The following is a 15,552-nucleotide window of genomic DNA, read 5'->3' as shown; positions in this document are numbered from 1 at the left end:
TAGGAATCAAGAAAAGAACCATCTGAAAAAAGATAACTGATGTATATGTATATATTTTCTATAAATGCCTACACATTTTTGGCAGAAAATTATCATCTACCAGAAATAATTGTTTCCACTGCTCCTAAAGAATATACTGAATATTTCCTACTAATACAGTCAAAAACATTCACCTGTAATTCCCCATGTGTCTATTTTCATGCTCCTCTTTGGAAATCTGTTTACGTACTTGTGCAAGTCTTTCCTTCTACAAATCAAGAAAGTAAGACAATTAAAACAAAAGAGAATATAAAACATGAGCAAGAAACAGCACTTTTTCCCCCTTCCTACCAGTTCTTGTTTTCTCCTTTCCAGTGTGTGGCGCTGCTTCTCCCAGTCTGAGGAACCTGGCAGCAGTTTTTTCACTGACCCTTGACCATACAATCTTTTTTGAGCCTCAGCCTTCTGTTGGGCTAAATTCTTCCTTTTATCACTTGTCCTGAAGCACAGATGATAATAAGAAATGTCAATTCAATGCAGCCAAAATGAGATGAACTTTCGTATCAAGTAAATAATCTGTATTTTCCAGTCAGTCATGTCTTTATCATACAAAATTAGAATTGAAACATTAAGATTTTTTTTAATATTAACATTCATGGCTACAAAATTTTCACACTTTAAGGGATGCTGTATTTACTCTGTGCTATAATGTAATGTACAAACATGGTTGTATCTATTTTCCTGAGTTGTAGACTTTTTTCAACATATCTCAGCTACTAAGTTTTCCTCTAGAGAGGCAGGCTTTTGACTGAATGTGATTTTGTGATTTTGCTATCACTCAAGCAAATTTCCTTTATGGCCATGTACCCATGACTGCACACATATGCCAACTTCAAGAAGGGTTTGAAAAATTTTTAAAAAGAAGTAGAAAGATTACTATTACCATTCATTTTTTGCAAGCACATATGCATGAAGAAAAATAAAATTTAGGTTAATTTTTATAGCAAAACTGACAGCAAGGGAAACATTTACATTTTGAAAATGTGAAGGTGGGAACAAAAGTTTTTCATTTCCTCTAAGTCCAATTCAAATTAAAGAAAAAAAAAAATCAAAGCGACAGAAATAGAGCCAGACTGAAGAAAAGAGGACAAGGTACCGTATGTTGAGAAGCTTCAATGCATTTAGCAGAACACCTTTTTTTACAACATAGTCTATTTTTTGATCCGTTCCAAAGCTTGGGGCACGATTAATCTGAAAAAAAACGAGACACAGAAGACTCAGGGATGTTCAGGTTCATTGGGAACACACCTATTGTAACAGGCTTTGTAGAAATGGCTCTTTCAAATACAACAGAGTTTAAGAGAATGCATGTTGAGAAGTTCTTTTCCATTTGTATATTTTTTAAATAGAGTACTGAGTATCACAGACACTGGGAGCTGGGAAATGTACCCTTTCAGTCACCAGGGTATCCAGACATTTACAGTGAACACCATTCAAGTCCTGCCGCTATGAATCCAATCTTGTCTACTCTTGGTTGCTCACACCAGAAAATTTACCACACAAAGTGCTGTTAAACACATCATAACAGATGATATGCCATGCTATGGTGGTCAGGCACAGGAAGAGTCAAACTCTTTTCTAGTTCCAAATCTGAAAGAGACTTTAAATACTACTTCAAAATGCAACTATACAAGGACAGAAAGAGGCTCTAATCCAAGGTATTTTTAAGCATATTTAAATAACTTTTCAGATACACTTGACAGCAACACATAGAGATCTAAGCTATTAAAACAGTACATAGTGTGAAAACATAAGATAATTAACAGTCTCCACAACAAAAAGCTTATAAGCTAAGTACAAGATTAGAGATTAAAAACTGTACCATAAATATAGAGAAGCAAGGAAAATGCACTGGGAATAGTGAGACTAAATCATAAACTTAACATCCTATATAACCCTGACAAGTTTTGGACTCCGTGCAGAACCTCAGTTTTCAGGAAGATTTGAGGAGGAATAATGATTTATTCTAGGAACTCTTTCCAGGCTGGTATAAAAATTTATACTTGGGAAATGGGAACTAATGACAAGCAGGAATCTCACTTTGATAGTGCATGAGCAGTGCTGGTTACAGAAGACACAGATAAAAAAGAGCTTCAGAAGTGAAAACTAATGCCTTGTGCCCTACACAAATGAGAAGTGGGAGACAGTTTGCATGTCCAAAGTAGATGGCAAAAGCAGTTTATTTTGTTTAAGCACTCTAAATATATCAGAGCATCTTAGAGCCTCTACAGTTGTGGGACAGAACTGTCGTGGCTGCTGTGCCACCCAGTGTCCTGTTGCTGAGTCCCAGCTGCCCCATCACTTATGCTCATAATTGACAGGTACCTGTCAGCTTTGGGAGTCAGCCTCTTTGCTGATTTTGCAGACAGACTGGCAAAGTGAGCAGTGAGATCTGATGTTGAAAGAAAAATCTTGAAAATTCAGCAGAAATAGTGAAAAGATTTATACATATTCTTTTTTGGAAGACTTTTATCCAAATATTTCATTGACCAACCTCTTTAGACTGACCTGTTCATCCACTATCATATCACAAAGACAATAAATAGGGTTGCTGACTAATCTGTACGACTGTGGCATTGTAATCTTGATAACATACTAGTGATATGCCACAATAGCTATTCACAATAACAGCTTACCAAACCATTGTCTGGCATCTACCAGCTGGGAGAAGGTTATTTGGAGTTCAGTGACCCGAGAACCAGGACATGCACAACTAGGTTGTGTTAATATTACATCAGTAATTTTATCAGCAAGGCACATCTTGAAGATTGTTGTCAAAAACAGGATTGTATGAGGGACCCCAAAAGTACAAGCAAATGATGACTGCAAAGGTCTTGAAAATCTAGCCACTGATGCCAGTGGCTAAATTGTGTTCACTACAGGAATGCAGTCTTGTAAACTAGATAATACTGGGTCTAGAGGTAACAAAGAAAGCACATGGCATGATTCCAGGAGATGTAAAAGACTTGTGCTAAAACTTGGAGACAATGTGGAATTGCTGGCCAGTAAATGAACCGCTAGTAAGTAGATCATAGCAGCAAACAAAGAAAAATGAAATTAAGAGCAAGATGAAGAAAACTTCACCATCAAGAGTGTGTTCTTCCTGGTGAAGAACATAAGACACTGAAAACTTGGTATAACCACCTACTATCTCTTTTTGGAGAAGTAGACTTCTCCTACCCCTGTGGTGGCCTTTGGACCTCCAGGGGTACAAACAGGGCAAGTATAACACAAGAGAAACAAGTAGATACCAGAAAGTTTGTGTATGTGAACTTTAACTACTTCATTATTAGGAATTAGCAATAATTGATTGGTTTAAGACGTTCACATTCATTTTACCTGGATTGAAAAAGTTTTGAACAGATTTTGCTAGCTTGGTGACAGTAAATAATAAATTTCTGAATGTATATGTAAGGTTTCCTTTGCCTTGCCCACATAAATCATAAAGGAAGTTAGGTATCCTACACTTGAGTAAGTTATTAAAATGCAAGTTATCTTTTTCTCCTATGATCATAAATGTGTGATCCTAGCTGAATATAATGAGGGTGAACAAGGCTGGAGTCCATCCAAGAACTTCAGATGTATGGTTTTCTTTTACATAAAATAAACTAACTTGGAAATTTTGGTCAAAAAGTAAAGCTGGATTTCCTGGGAATCGAAGGGAGGCCTAGGTCATTGCTGCTACTCAGAAAGGATGGAGGCTGCACAGATCCTTGCCAGAAACACTTGGTGCCACAAGATGGCAATCCTGCATTTCCCACAACCCTCGCTACGGTGGAAGGTTCCGGAAGTTCAGTAGCATCAAGGAGCAGGGGAGCTACAATGCATCAAGGCAATATAAACAAAAGTCAGATTTGTTGAAAAGGAAAGCGGAGACATTATAATAAGTTGCACAATTTATTTCTTTTAATAGTTTGTTAAGCTATCTTTATAACAGAAAAGCTACATGAGGCATGGAAACATGAAACTAATCATCCTAATCCTATTTTGGAAATTTTCCCATAACACTGGGAACATTCAGGGCCTTGTGATTAGGACTCGTTACCACTGTTAGAAAGAATGATTCACTCCCCTAAGGGGGTTTTGGCAAGAGGGAAATGGTGGAAAGAGATAAGAGTGGAAATCTGTGGAAGTAGCTCAAGTGTTTTAGAAAATAACAAATTATCTATATATGTGCATATATATATATATATATACACACCAACTATATATATTATGTATAGTCTATGTACATACACTGCAGATTTGACCTTTACTACACTACACACAGCATACATACAGTGTGCATACATCTACACACTCTGTTAGAATTGCTGCAAAAAAGCATGAACAAGCAAGGTAAAAAATAGTAAATAAGTATGCAAAATTAGCAAGTTTCAAGATTTGAAATTTCTGTTAGTTTTGGTAAATGTCTGGCAAAGCAAGCTGAAGGATACGTGTATTACCAAAAGCAGAAAAGGAAATACTTGGACTTTTGCTTTTAAAAAAATAATAACTAGGTACACAATTCAAAGTTGTGAAGTATTCTCCAGCAACTCAAAATACCTCCACTAGGAGCATTTACTACTTTACTCCCTCCTAAACAAGGAGTTTGGGATAACATGATTCTCCTCTGAGACACATATGCAGTTACTCAAACGCCCCAAAATCTCCATAGCTCATGGAAACATCAGAGCAGACAGAGAGGGGTCCTTCAGAATGGACTCTCTATGCTGGCTGACTCACCACCTCTCACAGAACTGGTCTGTCAGCATTTGCTACCAGGCTGAATGAAATGTTACACAGACCCTTCAGTCTGCACTCAAATAACTACACACAGTTATATGCCAGCTACAGGCAACCTACAGATGATAATCTGGAAGTGCAGTGCTAAATCAAAGGGGCAGCAAGCTTCACTGGACAAAAACAGAAGATGTTGATGTAGTACAGACTAAGTTCATGTCATGCGCTGCTGTTGGCGAGAACATCAAAGCCACTAAATATGCTATGTCTGCATGGCAACAGTGGAGGAATTTTATTTTTCTAATTAAAATTATAATGAATCCCTGAGAGAAATAAGTACAACAAAACAACTGTTGACAGTATTAATGGCCTGCAAATGAGGTTATAATTCAGTAAGTTAATTGTGTATATTTTGTTCATCAGTAGCTAAATCATATTCATGACTTGCTGTCAATAGAGGGTTTTTGAATACATTTTGCTTTTTTTTCCTCAAGCTGCACAGCCCCCCAACCAGTTAACAGAATGAAATAAGACAATCTGAAAACAGACAAGTGAACATCATCTGTATGTTATTAATAGAGCCATATAAGAGACACAACAGACAAAGTTCAAACATTTCTGGTTGAAAATGTGTGTGAGCACCACGTAATTTAACTGTACCACTAACAAACATATCAGAGAATAAATGTTTCTTCCAATCCCATCATACCAATTGTCTGCAGAATTTCCTGTATATCAAATTCATTTTCTCTGTTTATGGCCATGCTTTCGTGCTTTTAAAAGCACAGGAGAGGAAAAGAACACATATCCATGAAAAGGAAAAGATTAAGGTCACACATTCACAAAAGTTACCAGAGCCATATTACATAGCCATACTCATGAAGGAAATCTATGTAGCACCCACTTGCTATAATCAAGGTCCTCTAGCTACAATAACTACATTAATGTTACATTTCCCATTAAAACTTTCAAAAACATCTGAAATGCAACATCAGTCTAGGAAAACAATTACCTTTTTTTCAGTATCAAAAATCACTGCAAGGTGATACTGCACTTCTGTACGGATGCTGCAGAAAAGCACCATTCATGTACCCAACAACAGTACACAGATTTTCGTGGCAGGTTTTCTTACATAGATATGGATTCAGCTGGGGCTTAGTTAACTTTATGCCTAAAAATTTACTTTACATCTATATAAAGAGGTTTACCTCTAGGAGCCATGGTTTTAGTTTTCTGTCCAGCAGAATATCAAATCCCAGGACTTCAAAGCAGACGCTGTCACTTCCTGGTGCTTGCCCCGGCCTGCACATGCGATAGGCGTGGAGCACGTGCGGCTCTGCCACTATCAGAGTCTTCACCACCAGCTCCTGCAGGGATTCAGTGCAGAAAAATCATCAGGAGAGAAAACACCAGCACATACTGAACTACAGTGTTCCATGCTTTAATATCTCAAATTTCATTTACATATCTACTAGAAAAAAAAATTAAAATACCAAATAAATAGTGTATAGTAAACAAACTATTCCTATGTAGTACCATATATAACTTTCTATAGTTCTAGACTATTGCTGTACTTTCCATGCTACATACAAACTTTGAGACTTGCAATAAGTTAAAGAATAAAAGCAAATTGGTAACATTGAATAGTACAGCCAATCTTCATCCATTTCATTTTGCAGTATAATTTTTGATAAGTGTTCTCAGAATCATACAAACAGCTTTAAGCTCTAACAATCTTAAGCCTATTCCTCATCTAAAGACACCTGTAACATAACCACTTCAATGGTGCTTGAGTAAGTACAAAGATATATGCAACACTGACTACAATTTTGTAAATATTTACACATAAAATTCACTTTATACACTAAAATAAAGTCTCCAAGATTTTAAATGGCATGATTCCTTTGTACCTTTAAATGGCATATTCCTTATGTGAATAACTGCTTGAAAGGACTTTTGATCCTCAGAAAAAACGTTAACATTTAATTTGTAATCAGACTATGAATTTAGTATTTTAAAAAACATAATAATAGTTTATAGTATGTCCTTTGTGACATCCATTGCTGAGAATTTGGGTTAATAAAGTTTCAAAAATCATTCTGAATTGCAGTAAAGCAGATGGCAGAAGCAATTAATTTTCTAAAAATACACAAAAAAAAATAAAGTGCTTTAGTCTATCTTACTGAAATATCACTCCAGAATTTGGAGACATCAAGATTATTTGTTTCTAGAAACTCAGTAAACCATTTTATGGAGCGTTTGCTTCCTTTGTCTTCTGTTTCATCCCGTTCAAAGTGTTCATTATGTTTATTGACAGAGTAGTTAGTCAGATGCATATACAATTGACTCTAAAAAAAGGAAGAAAAGACATTTTAAAAACTTTAAAAACAATTCTAAAATAGTCAATTCAAAATCATGTAAAGAAAAACGGATATTAAATCAATTAAGACATAATCAAACAGCTCATATTTGGAAATACACTACGTGCAGATTTAGTGTTTCTGATTCTGGGAGTTTGCATGACTGAGTGCTCTGTAGCCTTCTTACAACAAAACCTGGGCTTCTACTTAAGCCAGTTGCAGTGAACTGATCCACCACTCCACATCTGGTTAGATACTATATCTGCCATTTTTACAAGTGTCTATATAAACAACTACCTAAAAGAGTAAAGAGCAATTATCATAACTTAGAGAATTATTACATTCCACAAGAAGCAAACAATAAAGTCAGTATTTTAAAGTGCTACTTTTAAAGTGCTAAAAGACACTCTGGCATCTGCTTCATAGACAATCCCACATTTCAGTTTTCACTGTAACTTATTTATGAGAAGTGTTCTCATGATAGTGATACTTTAAAATATCTTTTACATATAAACTCATCTGCCATGCTGATATCTGCCAAAATTGCTCATTTTTAACTGGCTGGTAGCCATACATCAGAGGGAGGTAAATTTCAAAACATACGTTACATAAATGACTGAGTTCCTTTACGGAGCAAAATGTCAGCAGCAATAGACTCAAGTTATCAGTTGAATTTAAAGAAAGCATTCCTTTTCCAAGCTCAATTTATAAATCATGATCTGTGCATTTACATTATCTCACAGGGATTAATTCAGCTTTTCACTTACACTATGGTGATGCCTGTCCTCATCACAGTGACAGTTCTCTGTCATGTTTGATTACATACATGAGAGTAGATGATATTCTAAGGTGACCATAAGCCTTCTGTTCCAATTCATCTTTAATAGATAACACAAGCCTTCTGCTGCCATTTATCTTACTACACTTCCTTATCTTTAAAAAACTTAATGAAATTACCAAAACCAATCAATTTAATTGCAAATGAGTTATTGTAGTAGCACTAGAAGCAATGAATTTCTCCCATGACTTCATTACTCCTTTAAGAATCATTCTGAAATCTATTGGTTTTGAGTCATCATTCCATGAAATTCAAATTATTTCAGACAAAAGTAATTATGTGTTAGACTACCAAAAAAAATAAGAGTGTTTGGGCATCTGAACTGATAGTCCAAAGGTATTTGGAACAATGTCACTGTGGAAATATGTCATCCAAAGAACAATGTCATTAGTGACAAGCACGTTATTTCACACAATAGACAACTTCCAGCATGAACAGTTCTGAGAACACAGAAACAGCTGCCTGCTCTGTTTATCCTCTCAGAGCATATTTCAGTGCTGCTAATGCCGAGATTAGCAGCAATACACAAATTGTAAAAGCAAACCATTCCAAATATAGTACTGGAACACTTCCAAATATAGCATTTGTACTGGGCCTCAAATTGTACCTGCGTTTTTCAAAGGCACACCAAGAGACAGTCAGAATTTTAAGTTTCACATAGGCAAAAAGGCTCCATGGTGTTTTCTGTTACATAATTACATGGAAGCTGCTCTAAAAGCAATGGAGTACAGAGAGAGTATAACAAACCTAATCTACTAATAGCTTCCAATGCTGCTTCCAATACTTCTTTCTTAGACATCTGCAATTTGGTCTGAGCCAAAAGAGAAGGGTTTACACCCCCCAACAGGGCAACAGTGGAACAAGAGGAGGAAATTGTGCAAAATCTTTAGCATTACCCTTGGCATTTCTTGCTTTTCTCTGTGTTTTGAGGCAGCTCTACTGAATCACCCTAAAGCTGCCAAGTACATTCTCCTGTCCCTGCTGAAGCAGGCACCAACAGCAGCAGCAGCAGCAGGAGATTCCTCATGTTCAGGGACTGCAGTGAGCACTGGGCCCCTGCAGTGCTGGTTCTCTCCTTTCTGCCTCACTTCCCAACACAATGGCTGAAACCTGGCTGGACCCTCAGCAAAGGCTCCAAACTTCATGGATGCTAAGCAATGATCTAGCAGGAGATAAAGCTTATTACCACCTGCCAACCCCAGTCTCAGAGGAATATAAAAGCAATGTGCCCATTCTTGCAGTGATTTTATTTTTTTGGGTTGTTATCTTTTGCTTTCCTCTAAAATATATTTAAATTCTTTAGTGTACATACATGCAAAGTCATATAAAATTTTATAGATAAGCAATAATGTGGCTATATTTGTAATTTTGATAGAAAACCATGTGTTAAGTGTCTTTCACATAAAATTTTTTCTCTTCAATGACAATGCAGAAGTTTACCCAGATGAACTCAACTCCCAGTTTGTTTAATTTTACCACCTGCAACCACTACACAGGTTAAAGTCTATACCATAAGCAATAAATTGGAATTCACTCCAACTTACCAAATTTGAGTCACTGGGGGGGTGATACTTTTCTGTGCCCATTCTCACCAGTCCATCATGATATAAAAATATTTTTAATGGATCACAGGAGGTCACAAGAATATACACACGTAAATCGAACTTGTAGCCTTCCATGAGAAATGGCTTGTCAAGATATTCCTGAACAATTAAGTGATCCTGAGCTTGTAACTTTTCTCCATTTCTTATTAAAGAGATCCTGGTAAAAACAAAAGTTATTTTAAAACTTGGACATTACTCTTTGAAATAGATTATCATGGTCACCCAGCCAAGTAGGGAGGCTAAGGTCTACCTAGAGAAAGAGACTTAGATATCTGATTTTTAGGGCAGAGACAAAGTTCCATTCCCTTACAAGGCTTTTGTTTCCTGTCCTTTATTGTGGCTCACTAGATGGAAAAAGGCAACGAGCCATTTCAAAGTAACTTTCTGCTTGCTTTGATTCAACAATTTGTAGTAATGGGTTTGCTCTACACTTAGAAATTGTTTGGCAGAACGACCAGTCTCCAGCTTCTGTGATTATTCCTCATCCATCTCTAAAAATAGACTTCCAGTCTTTGTCACAACTTCTGCCTGAGGCACAGACTGCAAAGAACTTTCAGTGCTAACCGTAGGTGATGAAGTTTGCAAGCAGGACACTGATCTGTATGACTGAGGATGGCACAGATTAAGCTCAGTATTTCTGTATTTCCAGTTCCCTCACACCAGAATGAAAAAAGGTTTACATATGAACTTTGAACTTCCAATCTCTAACAATATAGAATTTTAAATAACTGTAAAAGCTAATATTTTCAGTATACAATTATTAACCTAAAATTCCCAGAACCTTAAGGCTACCTTAACCTTATTCCCTATTATTCATTATACATTTCAGAGGTTTAGTACTGAATAGTCCTAATAGAGTGAAGTACTTTGCAGAAATTTCTCTGAACTATGCTAGCACCTTTCCCTTTAGCTTATCTTAGCCCTTATCAAGAAGACTGAAAAATAAAGAAATTGAAAGTTCAGGAGCCTTACTTTTATAGTAATTCTGACATATGCTGAAAAACTAAGAGTTTTACTATATAGTATAATTCAAATTGATATTAAAAGCAATAAAAGCTAAAACCAAAATATCTAAAAAAAAAGAACTAAAAATATAATTGCAATATTTATCTCATTGGATTTTTACTGCGTGGCCCTGTCACAAACAAAACTTCTTCAACTCAACTGCAGGTTGCAGTCTCTTCAGGGGTGTACCCTGCTTTCAAGAGTGCACATCCAGCCACATCCCCAACAGCATCTCCTCTGTCTCTCCTAAACTTTGTGGCTGCTGCCCTCAAACACATTTCTGCATCTCTGACTGGCTGCAGTTTGGGAACACAATGGAGTGTTTGAGCTGGTTTTAAAGCTGTGAAAGATCCTGACTTTCCACCACACATCCCTGCAGCCTCCAGCCACCAGAACCCTGCCATTTATGCCCAATACAATCTCACCCTATAAATCTAAGCACAGCAGAAAAATTCATAATAAAATAACTGTGTTCATAATAATTATCTTTATTTAAGGCTTGTGAAGCCTTCACCCAATACACTGACTTTCACACAACTCAAAATACAATCTTCTTATTAATACACAGCTTCTGTTAATGTTGTAAGTAGCACTGGATTTCACCTTTAACAGGTAAGAAGACTGAAGTTAACTCACAACTCACCCATGTCCCATTGCACCATTAGCTGGTTTGACTATGAAAGTTTTCTGTCTACGTTTCTTCTTCAATTCTTTTACATAGTTCTGAAATTGTGTGTATTCTGCAGGAAAGATCCACGTTCGAGGAATGAAACTGTACTCCTGAGGCTGACTCTTGATCATTCTGCACAAAAAGGGTAATTGAGTTAAAATCTTTTGACTACTTTGATGTTTCAATCCTCAAGATGAAAAAGCAATGACAATTTGACAAGGGAGCTTTTTCAGCAAAATTCTGTAATATGAAAGCAAACTTTTGCATTTCTGTAAGAATAGTTAGCATTCTATTACATATTCATATGAGTGTGAATGTGTTATATTCAAAAGCAGACTATCTTGAGCATTTTTGCTTATGTGCTTATTATGTTACTGGTATCCATCTCATTTCTTGGCATCCATCTCACTCCTGTTGCAATTTTTGGCCATTTACTCAAATGACTTAATGCTATTCCTATTCTTAGAAGTATTGAACTCCTAAAAAAACATGGATTTTTTTTTTTTGGTGGGGGGGAGGTGGTATTTGGGAAGTATTTTAATTTTCATATTGGTAGATGTCTGGGGAGCTATGAGGATCAATGGACTCAAAAAAGAGAGTTGGGATATTTGGAGTTTCTTCTTGGGTGCAAAAAGAACTGAATTTAAAATTAAAAAGCAATTGGAAGGAAGCAATTAAGGAAGAGTTTTTTGTTCCTTTTGAAAAAATTTTAAAAATAAGGAATTGTAGTAAATAGACTTTGACACAGGCCAAGCAATTCATTCATTTCCTATATAGGACAAATCACACAAGCTTTGATTAGTCTTTGGTCCCAGTACACTTGGATTAAGATTCCAAGAAGCACCTAATTTAATCAAAAGAAAGCAAAGACATTCAAAGCAAGATCAAGCAGGAAGGGAGTAGGATGAAGGGGTGGAGCAAAAGAACTAAAATAAAAATAGGGAATCAAACTCTGAATCTGGGGAAAGGATGCAGCAAGGTCCTGATCTCCCTGCTTTAATAGCTGTGGCAGCTGAGGTAGTGAGTGTATCTCATTCTGTACCTCTGTGAAGAAAAATTCTATACCTCTGTGAACAGAAATGGAAGAAGAAGAATGGTAAAGAATTCAGGTAGCAGAAGTGTCCATCACCCAGAGCTGTGTATGTGACAGACAGGAGCTACACCCACCCCACCTGTCAGAATGGCTGAGGTACACACAGTTCCTTTAACACTGCTCAGCAGCCAAGGTGTAGGAGCAATGGGGACTCGGTGGTACTATGCACACTGGCACCATAGCTCCCAACAGGATAAATTTAGTCTTTGCTGAGTTACACACTGGGGTAGCTAGCTTGTTTCAGGTACTCAGAGTACCTGAAACTTCCTTCATACAGAACCTCATATGAAATTAGTTCAGGTAACTCACAATTACTCTGTAGCATAGAGTAGACACGTCTAAAATACAAATATGCCCAGACCAACAGAAAGGAATTGGACGTTTAAAAAGGAATTAAGTGATACAGGAAGTTCCCCAACTTAGATTTATTTTTTTTTAAATGCCACTATGGTTAAGTTTAATATTTTTTAATTAAATACAGATTTAGGTATATTTCTCCTTTTTATTGAAAACTAATAGCATCAGCATAATAATGTGTAAAAAAGGAAATATCATTTTTATTTTTCATTTCTACTATGAGCTTACGTAATACTCTTGGGCAGATACTTTTTCTTTAAGTGGCTAAAATACTAATAGAAAAAAACAGAGCTTTTTTGAGCCACATGCGTAGGGCTAGGACTGTAGCCAAGCCCTACTGGTATAATGGATACACTGTCACCAAACTGAGTGTAGCCAAGTACCCAACAAACACTCTGCAGAAACCACAATGGCTACAGCACTACTGCACGAGGTTCAGTGCTTCTGCAGCTTCATTGTAACTATTGTTCTAAGACATCTAGTTCAACGAAAGCCACTAAATATTCAGGAAAGCTTTTTGAAAACAGAAGTAGATATTTGAATTCCTGATTGATTCATATAGTTAAACTTCTCTCCATCTGCTCTATCCTTATGAATATTATTACTTTGCCAACTGAGTATCTTATCTAGGCAGAAATTATGCTATTTTTAGGCAAAAAGCAATTTCTGTGTTAGTTTAAATTCCTTTCCAGATTATTTATCATATGCCTCCTGTTACATGCTAGAGACTTGTCATTTAACTTACTCAAGGGTTTCAATATACACACTGCCTACTCTAGCTTCAAGCTATTCCTGATGTATTGATATTATTTTTTGACTTTCAGTCAAAAAATAATATCAATATATCAGTTCTGTATGCCTTATCTTTTTAATGCATAACTGGGGGATTACAAACACTTAATATTATGAAGTGGAATACTTCAGCATTGTTTGTAGGTTCTGGGGCTCACTAAAACTTTCAAAAAAAGAATTCAGCTCTGTTCTTTCCCTGCAAGGCCCTATTCAGAAAGGGCTTAGGAACATCATTAAGTAGCCTGTGGAATCAAGGCCTATTCCATTACAATAGCCCTATTTTTCAGTACATGGGCTGTCCACTATCATGAGTAACCACTTTTTCACTGTGCTGCTCTATCCTTTAGATTTTGCTGTCCTTATCAGGAGGTCTGAGAAATAAACAGCCAATTATTTTTCTTCTGAGTACTATTTTAGCTCACAAATGTGGTCAGACTGTGCTCTTGATTTCTCAGAGTGCTTTCTGTACAAAAGAATCAATGTGTTGAACAAAACATAGTTCACTGAAGGCACAACCTTCAGTCTAATAACGCAGATAACACTGCCTAAATTTCAAAATCCTCTGACTTTTCACATATGAAACTATAGTGGACATATATGGATGAGAATGATTCTTGGCCCATGATCAGTTCATGAACCTTTTAAATACAATCAACAAAGGTGTTGGAAAAGACAATATTGCATATTGCACCCGTGCAATATGCACCCGTGCCCCTTCCCACTCATCCCATGCACCTTCTCCCCCATTTACTGCATTCAATTTGTAACCACACTTATCCCTCACACAAGGAGCTCTCATCTAAGAGACCCTTCACAACGGTCTCTAAAGATCTACTTGGCCCTATGATGGCACTCCTATTGTTACTTTTTTTCTTTGCTGTGTTCTTGTTATTATCCATGAAAACGATGTTCATGCCTGCCTTTTTTTCTCAATTACATTCCTCTTTCCATCTGTTCCATTATTCTCTGTTCCTGTATTTCCTTTGCTGAGTTGTCTTCTTTCATATTACACATGTTACGTATTACACTGCTCCCGTCCACCTTTCTGCATGTGAAAACCACATGGTCCTGTGATCCAGAGTGCCTGGATCTTGCCTGAAAAATTAACTCCTGAAGTGCATTACCTCCTGAATAGTATTTCCCTCTCAAAGTAAGGTAGATTTGTTCTTTCACTTTATTCCCAACAACTTGCATAAAATGGAAGGGTGAAATCAGTAGAACAACAAACATGGAAGTAAAAGAAAAAGAAGTCTACTCTATACCAATTCTCAATATAGTTTCATTATCTCTCAATGATAGTAATCAGTAGAGTCAGTAATGGGAATAGAAAAGATGGCATGCAGCAGTAAACAAGACAAGAGAATTAGTGTTTCTACACATGCAATTTTCTACACAAGACAGACCAAGAGCTGTAGGAAACAAAATCCTGCATTCTACAGGAAAGAGCCTGCTCAACCCAATATCCCAACTGACTTAGGATTTCACCAGCAATCTCAAGGCTTATCACTTTGATTTTTATAAAGTCTGAATACTAAGTATTGAGTTGCAAAGGCCAGTATTGAGAAAGAAACCCAACTGATTAAGCCTTGTTATATCTACTGATATTAAGTGAAATCACAACATAGATGTTTGAGCCAGAGTTATAATATAAGAGAAATTATTCCCATCTGATCTATATGTGCAATCTCAGCACTGAGTAACTTTAAACTGTGTTTTGAACTCAGAATTCAGTAGGTTGAGAGAGGTATCATCAGACTGTATTTGAAAGAACGAGTGCATGATAACAAGAGCCTTTTGTCCATTTTCCATATTTTTTAAAAAAGATCACAGAACTGCAGCAATACACAGGGTACACACTGTGTACCAAGCTGACTGACTGTTTCCAAGACCTCTCCTAATGGCTGTTTGCCTCCATGTGCCATCTCTGTTTTCACTTTCAGTCTGAGAGGGGCAGTGAAAAGTGCTTTTACAGCACCACTGACACGGGGAGCTCTAGTCCACACGTAGGACATGGAGACACCACAGCAATGCACACAGTATTTGCATCATAATAGTTGCATACATTCTACATG

At 36.7% G+C, this 15,552-nt stretch overlaps 1 protein-coding gene across 4 annotated transcripts in view; it reads right to left on the bottom strand.

The window, feature by feature from the left end:
• The window catches only part of TTLL7 (tubulin tyrosine ligase like 7), a 65,869-nt gene that overhangs the window by 27,308 nt on the left and 23,009 nt on the right, over window positions 1-15,552 (bottom strand). For all 4 annotated transcript variants that reach the window (XR_004980600.2, XM_036387511.2, XM_036387509.2 and 1 more), the window contains 7 exons: window positions 11,212-11,370; window positions 9,504-9,720; window positions 6,945-7,109; window positions 5,970-6,128; window positions 1,136-1,230; window positions 331-478; window positions 174-247 (listed from right to left, as the gene is read on the bottom strand). Coding sequence is in view for 3 of the 4 variants with exons in the window: in XM_036387511.2 (XP_036243404.1) it covers window positions 174-247; window positions 331-478; window positions 1,136-1,230; window positions 5,970-6,128; window positions 6,945-7,109; window positions 9,504-9,720; window positions 11,212-11,370 (1,017 nt within the window). In the remaining variant the exon portion in view is untranslated. The remainder of the gene's footprint in view (window positions 1-173; window positions 248-330; window positions 479-1,135; window positions 1,231-5,969; window positions 6,129-6,944; window positions 7,110-9,503; window positions 9,721-11,211; window positions 11,371-15,552) is intronic.

This window comes from Molothrus ater, chromosome 9 (genome assembly GCF_012460135.2).
Source record: "Molothrus ater isolate BHLD 08-10-18 breed brown headed cowbird chromosome 9, BPBGC_Mater_1.1, whole genome shotgun sequence".
Taxonomy (NCBI): Eukaryota; Metazoa; Chordata; class Aves; order Passeriformes; family Icteridae; genus Molothrus; species Molothrus ater.
This window is presented reverse-complemented; position numbering and strand designations above follow the sequence as displayed.